Below are 17443 nucleotides of genomic sequence, written 5' to 3' on the forward strand. Positions count from 1 at the left end.
AGAAATGCATGTTTATATATCTTCATACAAGGCAGTTTTAAGCAGTAAAAAAAAATTAAGCAAAAACAAAGCCAAGCAAATAACAATCTTCAAAGGGCCAGAAAGCATTCAATATCTTGAGTAAGAGGGGCATAACTGAATAGATTACATTTAAGTAAAAGGTCACTGAAGGGAGTCAATGAAAGGAATCCAAGCAGGTGCCCTCTCTCATGATCTCAGTCCTGAGAACTGTGTGCAGCTCTGCTCGCTCCTGTTTTCCAGGAACTGATAAGGAATAGAGAATCCTTGAGAAACAGCACACAAAAGAAAAGAATAACATATTGGATCCCATAAAGCTGAATGTCCCCCGACACCCCCATATAGCTTTGCTGGATGAACAGATGAGCTTGACCCCATGGCCTGGTGCCAGGGAACTGGCCCACTCCGTCTCCCTCTGTTTGACAAGCCTCTCTCCCCACGCTGAATGGGTGCTCAAAGGGAGATATTCCTTCAAGGAGATCACTGACTTTCTCACTTGCTGACTCCCTCACTGGCACCCCAGCATCAACCAGACCTGTCTTGGCTCCAACACTTACAAGCTCTGTAGACTTAGGCAAGTTCCACTGGATGCTATAAAACCTCAAGTTCTTCATTGGTAAAATAAGAGTAATCAATACATTATCCAGAAATAATATTCAGAAGAGAACATCTGAACAATCAGTATGGCTCAGACACTGTTTAATCAGAAAGGTGCTAGTCTTAAACACCAAGTATGACTGTACTGGCAAGTACCAGCTAAATCTCATCTGCCTGTCTTGTGGTAGGTCTTGGAAAGAACAAATATTTAACACAGATAGAGCAACTCGCATTTCTCCTGATAGGCAGCTGTTCACCCCTCTCCCCAAGGAAGCTTTTCCCTCCTAGCTTATAATGGTGGTCATGAACAAGTTCCATCACTAGCACTTCCTGCAGGGCTCCTGGCAGTCACTTTCACCACTTACTGAGGGCGTGGCCAGAGCTGCCCTCTGACTCCTACCATATCCAGCTGCTCCCTGAAGACTTCCCAGGGGGCTCTTCCCACATGGTCCTACCCACATCTGCCCTGGCCAGAAGATAGCTACAATCTCATTCTACTGGGAATGCATTGTCAACCTACGTGTAGGAAGATGGCTTACTTGCTGGGGAGGGTGAGAGCAGACACTCAAAGCACCCAAACGCCCATCCCATCTCCTCAGATCGGGAAGACAAGGACCAAACCTCAAAGTGTCACAAAAAAAGCAACTTCTTTGGCAATTAACTCCAGCACATATTTGACAGGGAAAAACATACAATCCCCTGTGAAAAGAAAGTGTGAAAGTGAAAGTTGCTCAGTCGTGTCTGACTCTTTGTGACTCCATGGACTATAACCCACCAAGCTCTCTGTTCATGGAATACTCCAGGCAAGAATACTGGAGTGTGTAGCCATTCCTTTCTCCAGGGATCTTCTCAACCCAGGGATAGAGCTGAGGTCTCCCATATTGCAGGCAGATTCTTTACCATCTGAGCCACTGGGAAGCCCATACTTCCCCTTACCCCTTATAAAGACTTTGTGCCCATTGGGAAAGACCTGGATCCTGCTCTGGAATAATCCCGACTTCTCCCCTGAAAACACCTAGCACGTCTCACATAGGGTCTGATATGTGACACTCAATTCATCAACATTCTCAGGTCCTTTTGAGACTGGAAGGAAACAAGAAAACCACTTGGTTACAGCAGAACAGACAATGATGCTTAACATGACTGGGGAAAATGGGAAGTCTTGGCACAGAAAGGGAAGAAAGGAAATTGCACATTATTAAAAGGAATATATATTTAAAAGTAGGAAATATCATAAGTGTGGCTTATTCATGGTTAATAGCAAGTATTTGTTTTTGGTGCTAATAATCTAATTAGTAGTCAATCCAGAGCATCCTTTATTATCAGCTGATCCATAATTACTGCTCCATGCTGAGTATTTTCCCGGCACATGATAGCTTTCAACTCCTCAGTACAAACAACCAAATAATTGGTGCTATTATGCTGGATACAGGACTATTCCTCTCCAAGGGGTGCTGTGGGGGAGGGGTTGTTTTCCATTCACAACAGCCTTTGCGTTTTCAGCATCTGTTGATTAAGTCCATGCCATCCCCTCTTTAATCAGTCTGGAGGCATACCAAAAGCTCCTTCACACTCTCAAGAATGTGACGGCTTGAAGACATCCTTTTTTAAAGTTTAACCCTGGGACCAGAAACATCTCCAGTCCTCTGTAGGTTGGACATGTTCACAAGGGATAGCAAACAAAGCTGAAAGCACAGTATATTTCTCTTTGAAAGTGTTGTAAAGTTTCTCCTTGCCTATTGTTTTAAAATGACTTGTCCTGGAAGAGATAGCTTCTGATATAAACTATTTCATTCAACAGCTTCTGGTCTCAACAAGATGTGTGTAATTCTAGGAAGCAGAACAAAGGCCAGCTATAATGACAGGTTGCTAAGGGGAAAATATACTCAGCATCTCTTTTAGGAGACCAGATTCGGTATGACTGTGAGGGGAGAGAAAGAAGCCAGGGTGAACATGGTGAAGTGGGAAGAGGTGGGTTCTGGAGCCAGACAGATCTGGGTTGGAATCCACTTCCTCCACTGGTAAGTGGCATGACCTTGGGAAAGTCACTTAACTTCCCTAAGCCTTGACGTTGCTCACCTAAAGAACAAAGCTACCACTGCCTGATGTATAGGGCTGTTAGGAGAACAGATGTCTGACACAGGAAGCACCTGGCACTCACAGAAGCTCAGGTTCTCAGTTCTCTGCTTTTTTAGCTGGATAGGGGGTGGCAGGGAATGCTGGTTTTCTACAAGCCAGTAGCTTATGCCATATAATTCCATTCACTGTAAGCAGGGCTTCCCTGGTGGCTCAGTGGTATAGCTTCCACCTCCCAATGCAGGAGACACAGGTTCGATCCCTGGGTCAGGAAGATCCTGACCACCCCAGTGTTCTTGCCTGGGAAGTCACATGGACAGAGAAGCCTAGCAGGCTGCTAGGCTGTCCATGGGGTTGCAAAGAGTCAGACAGGACAAAGCAACTAACCAACAACAAATGTAACTAAGCCTCCACATCTTAGCCATAAAAAGATAGATTTCAGCCCAGATTCACTATGGAGCTGCTCTAACAGCCGAATTCCTACTGGCAGTTCCCATTGCCTGGGTCTCCTTTAGAATTCCCCTCCCTTATCCATCTTCCTATGATTCAGCAACTAAAAGGTTAACTCTTCCAGGTATGGTATTTTGGGTGGCTGGTACCTGTACCACACTAGCTGTGAAACATCTCCCTGTATGTAAAAGGGAGTAGGAATTGGGAAATTGGGAAGATCTATCAAGACATTTCTCCATTCAGAAACAGAAGCCAGTGGCTACAAGAAGAGTGAAAACTTCTGCACTCTGACCTCAAAGGAGGTGCTAATACCCGGAGTCAGAAGCCACAACTCAGTTCATTCTTTTCTTTTCGAAGGCCTTATTGAGGTGGCATATGCAAACAGAAAAGAGCAAGCATTCAGTGAATTTCCACAAAGCGAACATACTCAAGTTACAAGCACCCAGATCAAGAAACTAACAGGGTACCAATTCCCCAAATGTGCCCTCCCCGCTCCCCTACCCCACAGTTTCCCTTCTGGTCCCTGGGGCCAACCAAGGGTCACCATGAAGCTGATTTCAAATACCGCAGATTAGTTTGGCCTGTTCTTGTACTTTAAATAGAATTCCACAGCCAATTCCTCAGTTGGGAAGATCCACTGGGGAAGGGAGAGGCTACCCACTCCAGTATTCTTGGGCTTCCCTGGTGGCTCAGCTGGTAAAGAATCCTCCTGCAATGCGGGTGACCTGGGTTCAATCCCTGGGTTGGGAAGATCCCCTGGAGAAGGGAAAGGCTACCCACTCCAATACTCTGGTCTGGAGAATTCCATGGACTGTACAGTCCATGGGGTCACAAAGAGTCGGACACGACTGAGCACTTTCACTTTCTTTCCACAGCCTGAAGGCCAAATCTGGCCTGCCACCTGTCTTAGGACACCCTGCAAACTAAGAAAGGCTTTTACATTTGTAAATCTTTGACAATCATCCCAAAAGAGATGTATTTCAGGAGGTTTCAAGATGGCGGTGGTTGGGTGGTTGACCGAAAGGCCGAGGTGAAGGCCCCTACGAAGTCAAACGGGCCGAGAATCGTCCCCTCCCCGCTTCTAAAAAAAAAAAAAAAAAAAAAAAAAAAAAAAGAGATGTATTTCATGAGATGGGAAAACTACATGAAACTCAAATTTCAGGGCCCATAAATAAAGTTTTACTGGAACACAGCCACGCTCATTTCATTTACATAATGTCTTTTACTCCACAATATCAGAGTCGAATAGTTACAACAGAAACCATACGATCTAAAAAAAAAAAAAAAGATTCTGAGTACATCCCCAACATATGAACCTTCAAATTGCAAACTTTCAAAGATGCAAATGTGCATTCCATCAATGTCAGGCATGAGTGAAACGACAGCTTGCCCTCTGTCTCCTATTGCTGACAGTCCTTCAGCTCTGCCTTCTCCCACCTCCTCTTCCTCCTCCAGCCAGTAAATCTTCTTGCCTCCTCACTCGATGCCAGCCCCTGTATGCCAGTTGTTGTATACTGTGCTTTTCAAGGTACTGTACTGTAAGATTCTCTGTCTCTTTGGTCGCTAAGTTGTATCCAACTCCTGTGACCCCAGAGGACCCCTGCCAGGCTCCTCTGTCCATGGGATTCTCCAGGCAAGAATAGTGGAGTGGGTTGCCATTTCCTTCTCCAAATTAAAAATGTGTTATTTTTTGTATTTTATGTATTATTTGTGTGAAAACTATTATAAACCTATTATAGTACAATACTAAATAGCTGATTATGTTAGTTGGGTACCTAGGCCAACTTTGTTGTACTTAGAGATCAAACTGGACTTACGAATGTGCTCTCAGAATGGAACTTGTTTGTATATAGGGGACTTACTGTATCTGACCCTTTACAGAAAAAAGTGCTGACTTTAATTGGAATGCAAGGCATTCATTGAAATACAAATGCATTTCTTTGGGGTTTATGGCTAGGAGTGACATTGCAGGGTCATAGGAATATTAACATATTATACATATGTTCAGCTTTAGAAGACACTGCCCCCAAAATACACACTCAGTTTTAGCAGAAAAGCTAAAACCTGAAGCAAAAGCCATAATCTCAGTGTTAAAAGAGGCAGGGAGAATTACAGAGAGTTTATCTGATCCAGAATTAAACAAATGATTAGAAAACCATCAGGACTTCTGAGCAGAGAGGGAAAATATCAGAGTTCTCTAGGTTTACATTTCCTTTCATTCTTACTCCAAGCATATCCTTAAAAAATACTGTCCCCGTTAATGTTGCCATACTCTGCAGGAATGCACAAGAGTGGAAAAGTCATGTTTCTGCCCAGGATCCCGCAATACAGACTGTGACATTCAGGCCACATCACAAAAGCATTACCATGAGCTCTCTAGCAGCTCACCAGAATTGCAGACAAAAGTACCAGGAAGATATCAGCAACTTCCTGATTTTATGCTGTCATAACTTTAAACATATACATGGGCAGCAACTCTGTTACTCACACCCAACCCCCAAAGCAACCACCAAATGACTGAACCCTGGCCCTTCAAGGCTGAAGAGCACGACGCAGGCAGGGAGCCCTCTATCTTTGAGCCGCAAGGCTCTCTCAGGTAATGCTGGGTACCTTCCAAAGTCACTTCCCTGGAGTCACTCCCCCATTTACCTGCCTCACATTTCAAATAGGATGTATGTCTTAGGTTCTTCCAAATGACATTTTTCCTCTTAGAGGGGAATTGCTTCTGATTGTTTAAGAACCACATTCATCACGAAACGGATACAGATCAACAATTTCCGTCTTAATTGCAGGATCCCATTGACTTCTGAGTTGAGCAGCCTCTTGAATGACAGCAGAGCTTCATTTCCTGCTGTCAAACCTTGCCAATCCTGGGTCGGGGTTTGGAGGGGTGGTCACTAATACAAAGACAGAGCCAGTGCCGACAACAGGGCTGAAGGGGCACGAAAGCCTCTCTCCACTTCTCCCAGGACCACGAGTCTGCCAGTCCAGCCCAGTATCTTCCCCAAATCACCTGTAGCATGTTTCTGCTGGGTCTGAGACTGAGTTAAACATGGTCTGTCCTGGGAGAAAATACCAAGTCCTGCTGGCCCTTCAGAGACAGGTTGTACAGTTCCCTTAACCTGACCCACCATTCCCCTTTACGTGCAGAAAAGCATTGCTGGTGTTTTATCAGAGGTATAGAGATCATCTTTCAGCAAGAGCATGAGCTCTTTGTCCAGATGAAAATATACACAAAGCACATACACATATAAAAGAACTGCCACTTCCCCTGGAAAAGGAAGCTAGCTGGACATTGAGCATAGCCATGATAGAAACAGCACAGGCTTTACCGTCAGAAGAGTGAGTTCAAGGCCACATAACGGTTGGGCGAGCTTGCCTGTCTCCTCCCTATTGCAACCTCAGTTTTCATCCTACTTCAGAGAGTGAGGGTAACAATAACACCCACCACACGCGGTTGCAGGAAGAATCAAAGGAGGCATTTGTGAATAAAAATGCTCTGTAAACTCTGTAACATCACACGCAGGGAGGAAGCTCTCTTATCCTCCAGTTTCTGATTCACCTTTAATCATTCAGGTTTTTGAGCAGTCCCTCTGCAGGTGAAGACCACCAGCCCACCACAATCAGGACCTGTCAATTCAGCCCTCAGCTGGCAGCTATCAACTGCCCGTCTATTAACAGCCAATTATCTGGGTGGCTTAATTAATCCATGGACCACATGATCTGATCTCCCAGAGAGAAACAATGAGCCTGAAACACGAGTGCCAGCTAATTTCTCAATGACCATCAAGGAGTTCGGCCTCCACTATGCCTACACATTGCAGCTGCAAGTGATGGGAGCATAAATATTGATCAGCTCAGTCTCTCTGTGGCTGGGGGGGGGGGGGGCGGAAATTAACGATTAGAGTGCTCTCAGAGGAACAACAGGAGCTACATAAATCCTCAGCCTGGGCCATTAGAGGAAAAAAATCCTAATTTCCAAACCTTAGTGAGGACTGAGGAAAGGAACTGACTGCCTCTTGGGAAAGAGCGCGTCAAGATGGGGCAGTCCTACCCACCCTGGAGATGGTCCTCATGCTCTCCTGACTGTGAATGAGATGCAAATTGGGTTCAAACAACGTGATCATTAGAAAGAGGCAGCTGGGTGGTGGCTCTCTGGCTGGGCACTCAGATCCAGTGGCAGGAACAAGTGCCTGTGCTGCTTGCCCCTGCATTTCCTTGAAAGATCTCTGTACTGCTCACAGTTAAGAAGACAAGTGATATGAGGAGAATTTAATTATTTTTTTAAGTGCCTGATCTTGTCTCTGGGAAATGATAGGCAGAAGAGACTCTGTACTTGAAATTGGCATTGTCCAGAGGCAGTGGTCCGCTGGCCCCTTAATTCCAGCCAAGAGGGCTTGTGCTGATAAAGGGCATCTGAGCAGAACGGCTCAGGGTGGCCAGAGCAGCCACGTCCCTCCTTCGGAAAGAACTGCCTTTGCGTCCAGACCAGCAGCTAGGCAAGCCGCTCCTGACCTTGGTCGGAGCCTGCAGGGAGGTACTAGGCTCCCAGGCCTACAGACTTCTTTCCAGGACTCCTGACCAAGTGTCCTGTGCCTCTCTGCTCCAGGGCCCTCTTGCTTCCCAGAAAATGTGAGTAAGAAAAGGAGGAAGAATGTGATAAAGGGAGGAGGGAAGTGATGGAAAGGAAAGCAGGAGGAAAGAGGACTCCCTGGGAGGCATATACATTCCTCTCACTGTAGACATATCTTCCTTCCCCTCGACATCAGCTTCCTACTGTCCATTAGGTCCTGTGATGGCAGAAGCTGTTACCGAATGCAATGGCTGCTGCCCCAAAAGGTCATCTCAGGTCATTTATCCTCAAATACCAAAATGCCAGAGCCAGCAAATTTCAGGAGCTTCTGCAGAATTCCCCAGGGTGCCAGAGTACACATGTGTGTGTATGCGCATGCTTTTCACTGTCCCAAAGGGGTTCTTTCTTAATCAGCTCAACATCTCAGGACTCAGAAACTGATTTAGTGTTTGGTTAATCTAGCGTTTCTGGTAAAATAATTATAAGATAAGTAATAGACTCAGAGTATCCGTGGTATAATTATTTAAAGCCATGAAGTTTCACTTCAGAGTTATTCACAAGTAATGCAAAATAACTCAGACTGCTGGCAAGGCAAGTGGGAGATGGATAGGTAGGGCTGTAGCAAGCTGCTCCCATTTCACAGATGAGGAGACTGAGCCCAGAAAAGACTATCTGAGTGATCCCTGGCACCACCAATGGCAGAAAGAGACACCCGGCCTGCCAGGTGTATTAGAAAAACCAGAAGGCAAACCCACACTTGATTACAACATGATGGGAGCTGCCACAAGAGAGCTGGGGTCTCCATTTCTCGACCCCGGTGCAGTTTGAGTCTCTGAGGTCCAGACAAGGAGGGAGGCCAACGACTCAGCTCTGGGTCACTGCGGGCAAGTGGGAAGAGGCAGCAGCCAGCCGTAGAGACTCACTTCCCCAAACAGATGGTGGGTCTATAACACTGATCTCAAGTGGAATGTGCAAAAGTCATAGAGGGGTTCACAGATGCCCCCAGAGAGGGGAGCTTTCTAATTCAGATTCTTTTTCTGAAAAACACATCAGGGACTTTGAAATGCTCTGGAAGAATGACATAACTGTAAACGTTAGAAACTAAACAGGCACAGAAACACATTTCTTCAACTTCAAAATTTGTTCCTGGGTGCCTGATAATGCACAAGACTATTTTGGAAATTTGGGATGGGAGAGGTGTGGGAAAGGATGCAGGCAGAGGAAGCAGATGAGATGGCATGTGAACCTGGCCCTGTAAAGATCTTGGGCCTTAGGCATCAGCCAAGGGCAACCTCAATTCTGTCCCTGTTGAGCTAATAAATGACCTCTTATGAGTGGAGATTAGCACTTTTAAATGATACAAACAGATGAGCAACCTTGGAAAAGGGTAGTCTCTAGACAGGCTGGGGAAGCTTGTGACAGGGACATTAATTTCTCTTTCCTTTCTGGTTTTGTCCCTGTGTCTTCTCTGATTGCAGCAAGTATCATTCTGGGCCTCTGGGAAATCTTGAGATGGGGATTCCTGGTCTTTATTTCCAAAAGCACCAGGCAACTTAGGAGAACAAGGGTTTAGGGACAGAGAGAGAGAGAGAGAGCGGTCCCCAGATTGACTCAAAGAGATTCCCTTAAAAGAGATCTGTGGGTCCCTGGGATACAGCCTGGGGGAGAATACCAGCTGGGACAAGGGTAGGCCAAAAATGACCCAGGGAAGAGAAATTCCCACGATGAAGGCAACGATGAAGGGCTGATGAAGGCAAGAGAGGAGTACAGGGGAGCTCAGGGTTTGGTTTTTTGGGGGGAGGGGAGGGCGGTGGTTTGTTTTGTTTTGTTTTGTTTTAAGCTTGTTAATATCTAGAAAGCAAGGCATGCTATTTCTTGAATACCTGGAGTTCTAACCTGCTAGTCTCATACTTTCCAGCTTCTCACGGTACCCACATCTGGGCCATGAAGGCAGCATCATCCCCACCACCTTCTCCAGGAATTGCCTTAGATGGGAAATCAGCACAGTGCCCACTGTGGGCACCAGCACACACAGGCACGAATGTCCACGAAGGATGAAGGTTCATCTGAAAATGGGCTGTTTCTGGTCGTGCCAGAGTTGAAATTCCCTGAACAGAATCTAAAATATGCCCACGGAGCTTCAGCAGATTATTAGGCCCTCTCTCTAAAATTGATGAATTTTTTTTTTTTAGTGGAAGAAATTATGTAATAAATGGGGAATACAATAACAGTGCCATATACATAAGGCGTGTGCAGTATGCAAATATTACAGAAAACAAGCTCCTTTCTGACAGTGTTTGCAGTATTTCTAGCACAGCACAAATACATTTACATGGGCCCGAGGCACTTTACTCAAAGCCTTTACATTTCCAATACCTTCCTCCGAAAGTACCCTCAGGCTTCAAATTCTTCTTTTTCTAAGCCCTAAACCCCTGGCCTAAATTTAGTTTCTTGAAAATAAGAGACAAATTTGCTGTTTAAAAAAAAAAATTCTGTCAGTTATTGTATAATTCTCCAAATGGCAAACAAATGATAGAGGAGAGAAGAAATGGAAACATTTTTCTGTCTTTTTTTTTTTCAGTGGTACAGTACTTATTGCTAAAATCCTATTTAAATTAAAGCATCAAGCTTGTTACATGATTTTCAATTAGGAATTAGAGCTTTGCTGAATTTGGGGGTGGGAATCTCCATAAAAATCAAATCAACATTGAAAAGTCAAACTTAAAGAAATCTTTATTTGAGCTATTAATAGAACCAGCCCTTCTTGAAACTAAGAAAAAAATCCAATTATTTTCTTAAACCAAGAGTGCAGCCTGGCTTCTCCATATCACTTGGATTGTGACGGGGCATAGGTTTTATTTTATTATCAGGCCCACTTTGGAGATCCCACTGCCAGGTGAGTGAAGATATTTGCTAACACTGAGAAAGAGAGTCAGGGCCTAGTCCCCAGCAATGGCAACTGGCTGCATGGAATGGACAAGCTGGGAAGTCCCCAGCCAAGGAGTCATAGCTGCAGCCCTCTCCTGTCCAATCCCTCCACCATTTCAACTTCTCTAAATATTTCAGAGGGAATGGAGCCCACTGCTCTTGCTTTGGAAAATAAACTGAGCCCTCTACCACACTGGGAAGAGCCCTAGGCAGAGTCCCCATAGTCAGACATATCCAAGGCAAGAGTTCCCCCCAGGACTGGGCAGAAGCATTGTCTGAGAAACCTGGGATACTGAACTCACCCAAAAACCAAATTTTTTGCCCTACAATAGACAAATGTCCCTGGATAATTCTTACTGTTGCGGAAACAGTCTCTGCCTTGGCAAATGATTCCTAGCCCAAGGGTGCTGCAACCACCTGCAACCACCCAATGACGCTGCAGCCTCTCATTGGACCCGTCCCAGCAGGGTTCACTCTGGCCAGCCAGAAGCGCTTCCTCGGCCCCAGATGGCCTCCTCCACAGGTAAGGCAGGGTTCCCTCTGAGATGGTTTCCCCACAGATGGCACCAACCTCCCTGGAGCTCTACAAAGACCAGCACCTAGGGATGAGTCATGAAGTGCTTGGAAAGTAGGTGGGCACCATGCAGCTGTAAACATCCCTGACCTCACCCCATCATCCCCTAGCAAAGACCCAGGCATCCAGGTGGCTTGGTGGCAAAGAAGGAGCACAGGGTGTGGGTGGTTTCCAGGATGATCCAATTCCATTCTTGTGCTGAAGCTGCCACTTAATAATAGCCCTGCTATCTTGGGCCAATTGTTTAACCTCATTACTCAATCTCATGTGCATTAGAGTATGATCTGCCTTATTGTTCGTGGTCATTTGAAGCTTAAATGAGCTAATACATGTGAAGTGGAGTTTGTGAATTTGTAAAACCCAATGCAAATGCTAGCTATTGTTATTTCACATGAATGCACATGCTCACACAAGCTTGGACCACCAGGAACTCAAGAAGAATGAAATTATTCGGCCATATTTACACGGGGCCCACTGAACCGCAAAGAAACCCCCATAGACTTGGTATTCTTCATCTAGCTTCCAAAACCATCCATCAATAGGCTACTTCAGATTCACATGGGGCCCTTGTAAAAAAAAAAAAAAATACTGATTCTAGGACCTTCTACCAAAACCCATAGAATCATAATCTCTGCAGTAAATATAAAAATGTGTATATTAAACGAGCTCTCTTAGGTGGTTCTGACATGGAGTCAGGTTTGGAATCCTACTGCACTCCTTGGGACCCGACATGCAAATTTCCTGATAGATCAGTGATGGAAACAGTTGTTGTGGCACTGAGAAGGACCTCTCTTTGTCTTTCCATCCCTCCCCTCAGACACATACACACCAAGATACAGAGGGGTGCTCATCCACCAGACACAAAATACACCCATGAATATACACAACATATATATGTAGACACACAAATGCGTAATATAGGTGAAAGAAGAAATAGACTGACAAGAAAGGGTGACCAACAATAAGAAGTATCAAGACTGTTGAAGTCTAAAGAATTCACGGTTATAAAGGAGACAGAAAATGGGGAGTGGGGGGGAGATGTTAAGACAAAGAGCAAGTGGTCAAAACCAGGAGACCCCTGTTCCATGACTGCACAGCACTATATCTGACATTAGACCACTGCCCCCACCCCATCCCACTACTCATGTTTGCAATTCTGCCTCAACCAGGAAGTTGTGAGAGCTACCCCCAGACGGCAGAGGCAGAGTGTGATTCTCATAGCAATGCCCAAACCCAGCACAGAGCCTGGCCTGTGGCTGCACTGGATAAATGTGTGCTCAACGAATGGCGGGATGAGAAGAAGCAGGTAAGGAAGAACGACAAAGTGCACAAAGGAAGAAACAGATCTCTGGTCCCAGCTCCCGGGAGTAAACTAGAATAAGCAAGTTTAAGGTAATGAAGTTCAACGCAAAACAGAGAGAGTTCATGTCCCCGCAGGCATCATTAACTGCATCACAAGGAGCAGAACCACCCAGGGAATAAGAGGAAAAGCTCCCCAGATCTATGGGCGGGTCCAAAGTGAGTGAGAAAATCGATCCAGTGTGATGAAGGCTGTTGGAAGGCATCCATCTGACCTTGTCACTCCCCTGCTTAGTGTAGCCTCAAGGCCCCCTGGAATCCTCAAGGTCCTACCCAACAGGACTCTTACACATTCCCCCCAACCTCATCCCCACCATCAGCCACGTGCTTTGACACTCGAATTGTGCCAAATTCAACCAGCATGCTGTGTCATTCCTCTCGGCCTGTTTGGTGCAATTAACCTCTACCTGGAATGCCCTCCCTACCTAGTGCCAAACCTACTGTCCTTCCTTCTCTACTCAGTTCCCTGTGCCCTCCTCCTCCTCCTCTATTAAGTGCCCAGGCCCCCATGACACCTAGTGCACACTTTTGGTCCTGGTCCATTCCTGAGCAAAGCCCCTGCCCGCAGAGAACAGGTTCTGCATCTCTGTACCCACAGCAGCTAGCACACTGCCTGGCACACAGCAGATCATCAATAAATGCTTGGGGAATTCAATCAAGCATTGGCAAGATTTCAGAATGTAAGTACCCAAAGACAGTTAAAAGGCAATCTCAGAGGCAACTTGATATAGTGGAAAGATCCTGAACATCAGAGGTCTGAGTTCAAATCAGTAGCATCCTAAGGCAAGACTGAAGCAGTTTCCTAATCTATGGAATAAGGAGAATCCCACCCAACTTCTACCACTATTTAGGAAGCATCCACACGTACCTGCCACCTAGTTGGTCCTCTGCACTGTACTTACGCCCCCTTCTCCCTCTCCCCCCATTATTTTCAGTCTCCTGCTTGGGACCATACGGTTCTCTAAGGGCTCTTTCACAGTTACGGACGACCTCTCTGGACCCTGTTCATAAATGTTGCCTGGCTGGTCAGAAACCCACCCTGAGGCCCCCTTCTGTGTCCCACGGCCAGGTCTGTGGAAGAAGAGACCGAGGAACCGGGGCTCTGAGTAAAGCTAAGACTGAGCCTGCAGGGAGAGCCCAGATGAACCGCCTGGGCAGGAGTTGGAAAAGCCACTTAGACTATCATTTTCCCCACCAATACCAAGGCGTCTGCTTTTACAGGCTCTTTAGTGATGTTCAGGGCACATTCATTTCAACTTCCAATGCAGCTGAAGAGATGGAGGACAATTATAAAGCAAGGGTTGCGACAGGCTGGGTGGGCCCGGGCGGCAGCCGCCCGGGAGGCTGCAGGGCGCTCGCCCGCGCCGCACACGCGCGCGCGGAGCACCCCTGGGCCTCCGGCCTCCCCTGCTCCGGCCTGGCAGCTGCGGGAAGGAAGGAGGTCAGTGCGGCCGCCAGACTTCTCTCCGGCGCCAAGCGCCGGACGGCCCTGCCACCCGACCCCAGCCCCCTCGCCCCACCAGCTACTGTCTCGCAGCGTCCACGGACCACCAACCCCCGGGCGGCTCGACCGCTGCACCCCCGCCGCCCCGGGACCCAGGCGAGCTGTACCCAAGTTAAGAGCCCCGCTCCGCAAGGCAGCGCGCGCCCGCCACCCACACCCACTCCCACTTCCACATAGCGCGGGGCCGGGGATGCCCCTGAGCTTTTGTAAAATCCAGAAATATCACACTGTGTCCGCATCCGGCGCCGGGTTACCTGCTCGCAGCACCCAGACCCCCGCCCTGGCTTCCCGGGAGCCCGCAAAACCAGCGCGCGAACTGCGCGCCCTCCTGCCAACCACTGCCCCACTCCCGGCGCACAGCCAAACCCCGTACCTTGGGGGTCTGCACTTCGGGTCCGGTCGGCACCTCCAACTTCTTCTTGGTTACCCAGAAGAACAGCAGCACGGTGATCCAGAGCACCCCGAAGATCGGCAGCACCAGGCGGCGACTCAGGCGCCGCATGGTCCCGCTTGCCTTCTCCTCTGGGCGTCACTGCGCCCCGGGGGCACCCCCTGGCGGTCAGGGTCGGCGGGGCAGGTGTCCTGGAGAGTGCCCTGCTCCCGCGAGCTCTAGCCCCGGGATCCGGAGCAGGAGAGGACCAGCGGGAGCCTGCCAGGCGCCCCTCCCGCTCGGGAGAGCAGCGAGCAGAAAGGGGAACCACGCGGTGCCCCGAGGCGCGGCAGGCGAGGGCCGAGGGGCCGCCAAGCTGGACGACCGCTCCAGCCGGAGAAGCGCGGTGGCCGCCGAGATGCTCCCCGCGCCACCGCCGCCGCGAAGGAAACTGACTCGAGCTGCGGGGAGGCAGGAATCCGAGGCTGTGCCCGGCACCCCGCGAGGAGCTCGAGGGGGAAGTGGAGGGAGGGAGAGAGGGGGAGGGAGGACCGACAGACAGAGCGACTCCGAGGGTGAACCCGGGCGGGAGCGAGCTGGGCTCTGAGAGCGGGCGCTACCGCCGCCCGCCCACCGAGACGCCGCCGCGTGCTGTTCTGGGGCCGCCCGCGCCGAACCCCGCGCGCAGCTCGGGGGCCATCCTGGGATGGGGCGGGGCGGGGCGGGAATGGTGCGTCCGCGAGACTCGCCGCCCCCAGCTGCACGCCGGGACCCAAAGGCCAGCCGGTGCCCGGAGGAGCGGTGCCCGGGAGGACTTTCCCGCTCGCCGCGGGGGTCTGCACGTGGCGCTTGCAGCCTGGTCCCGCTCTCTGTGCACCCACCCTAGGGGAGCCGGCGCTGGGACCTTAGGACGCTGGCGGGCATGCTGCCTCACCCGGGGGTCATGCTCCTGGCCTTTCAGGGCCAAGGCCTTGTTCAGCCAACTCCCCAGGGTGTTTCTCTGCCTGCCTGCAGGTGCCTGGCAACTTTTTCTGCTTAATGGAACGCTGAGTTGGTCTAAATTTAACTTTAAAGAAATCCTTTTAAAAATTAAGGTGCAATTACCTCCCTTAAGAGTCTTCTCTCCCTGAGGATCAGGGCTCTGTGTTTGCAGAAAGGGGGTGGGGTGGGGTCCAAAGTTGGGTCAAGGTGACTTGGAGGGAGGGGGGTAGTGGGTGCAGAGGGCTATCTTTCAAAAGCCCCTTTCCCCAAATGCCTTTTGGAAGTGCGTCCTCCTTCCTCTTGAAGATTAAAACTACTTGGGTCCAGAGGCAGAGCACAGTCTGAACTGGATTCCCACATGGACCTCAGCTAGGCTGGAATGATGGTGATAACACTGGGTGAGGAGTTCCTGGCCCCAGTCAGCTGCAATAGCTGTGTGAATCATGGAGACCTCAGGAGGCTTAGATTCCTCATCTGTAAAATGGGGACGATTTACAAGTGAATGAATAGTTGTGAAAGCTAAGTGCAAGGTGCTGGTGTTACTTGATCATCTGATCCCTGAAAGAGGCGGAGAAGGACACCTTGCTCTCCCTGGGGAACAGTGCCATCTTATGTGTGGAGCCTGACTTGGAAGAATGCTTATCTCATCAAGTTGTTGGTGAGGTGAAGGTGACGTACCCACTACTGTAGCCATCATCCTCTTGGCTCTCCCTACAGGGCCCAGCATAGGAGGCAGGGCAGGTGTAAAGCAGGGCTCCAGAATTCACTCTTCAGGAAGACAAAGCCAGCAAAAAGTGGAGTCAAAAATGGAGGCATCTGCCCCGGTATTTGGTACACTGTCTTTTAGTCACAGGACAGTCTTTCCTCCTAGCCCCAACGTGTTCTTGGCTCAGCTGTAGATAAGAAGTTTTGGGTGGGAACAAAGATAGAAAATAAAACAGCCCAGAAAAGCTGAGCACACTTGCCAGCCCATCTCAACATGCAGCTGAGCTCTCAGACCATGACACAGAACCATTTGCCTTTATTAGAACTCTGTACAATGAAAGGTTGGGGTAGGCTCCCCAGCCACTGCTTTGGCTGGGCAGAGGTTCAGGTAGATCACGGTCTGGGAGGGCTGGGGGCAGCAGCAAGAGAACCCCTCTCTGCAGTATCATGAGCTTCCTGGATCCCTTCCAGCAGTCTTGCCCTGGACCTGCGGTCTGGGGCCTGCAAAGTGTTCTGCGGCAGGCTCTGCAGGGGACCCCCAGGCAAGTTGCTGAGATGCTGTCAGCTCCAGGCAGGAGCCGCAGCTCCGTAGTCCATTGCTCAGCGCTTTGTGGTGCTGCTTCTGAGTAACAGATGGCAAACAGTTACACAACACCACCGCCAAGCTTTAGAGCTGGTTGCAGCAGCACACACCGCCTGCTGCTGAGGATGTAAGGTGCTTCGTGCTGTCTGGCATCTGGGGAAACTGAGGCCCTGGGTCTCCCATGGCAGCTCCGTCCAGGGACTGTGATGCCTGGGAGTGCAGTTATCAACTTTCAAGGTGCTTGCTTCTTGATTACTACTTTGTCCTCCATTCAAGTGGAGGAGATTCCCTGGGCCTATGAAAGCTGTCAAGGGAACCCAGTTTTGCCAAGTGTCATTACCTGATCCAGCCAAAAGCCATATTAGTTTGGGTTATCAAGCCAGTCAGTGTCATTAGGGTTGAAATTTATTTCGGATGGGACTTCTCACATTTGGAAGCCAGGTGAGTCTCCATGCAGGGCCCAGCCCTTTAAGTCTCTCCCAGCCTATCCAGGGATTCCCCCGAATATTTAAAACTTTAATAACCAGCTTAAGTAATGCAGAGCACAGTTGATCCCAGTGGGGGATTAGCTATCATTGGTGATTAATCCAAGTGACTTTTTTCTCATCACAGTCTATATGGGGAAGAAAAGCTCCTAGCAAAAGATTTAACATGACAGGAAAATAAGAAAAATAAGTACATTCTGAATTAAGACTATCCTATTGCCCTTTAATGATTCTACCCTC

The 17443-nt window shown here is 48.7% G+C and overlaps 1 protein-coding gene across 1 annotated transcript in view; it reads right to left on the reverse strand.

Moving 5' to 3' along the window:
* GALNT14 (polypeptide N-acetylgalactosaminyltransferase 14) overlaps positions 1-15115 on the reverse strand; it is a 220215-nt gene extending 205100 nt beyond the window's left edge. Inside the window, exon 1 of the mRNA XM_043917622.1 lies at positions 14453-15115. Within this exon, the coding sequence (XP_043773557.1) occupies positions 14453-14581 (129 nt within the window). The 5' untranslated portion in view covers positions 14582-15115. The remainder of the gene's footprint in view (positions 1-14452) is intronic.
* Between the last annotated feature and the right edge of the window lie 2328 nt (positions 15116-17443).

Source organism: Cervus elaphus, chromosome 11 (genome assembly GCF_910594005.1).
Source record: "Cervus elaphus chromosome 11, mCerEla1.1, whole genome shotgun sequence".
Taxonomy (NCBI): Eukaryota; Metazoa; Chordata; class Mammalia; order Artiodactyla; family Cervidae; genus Cervus; species Cervus elaphus.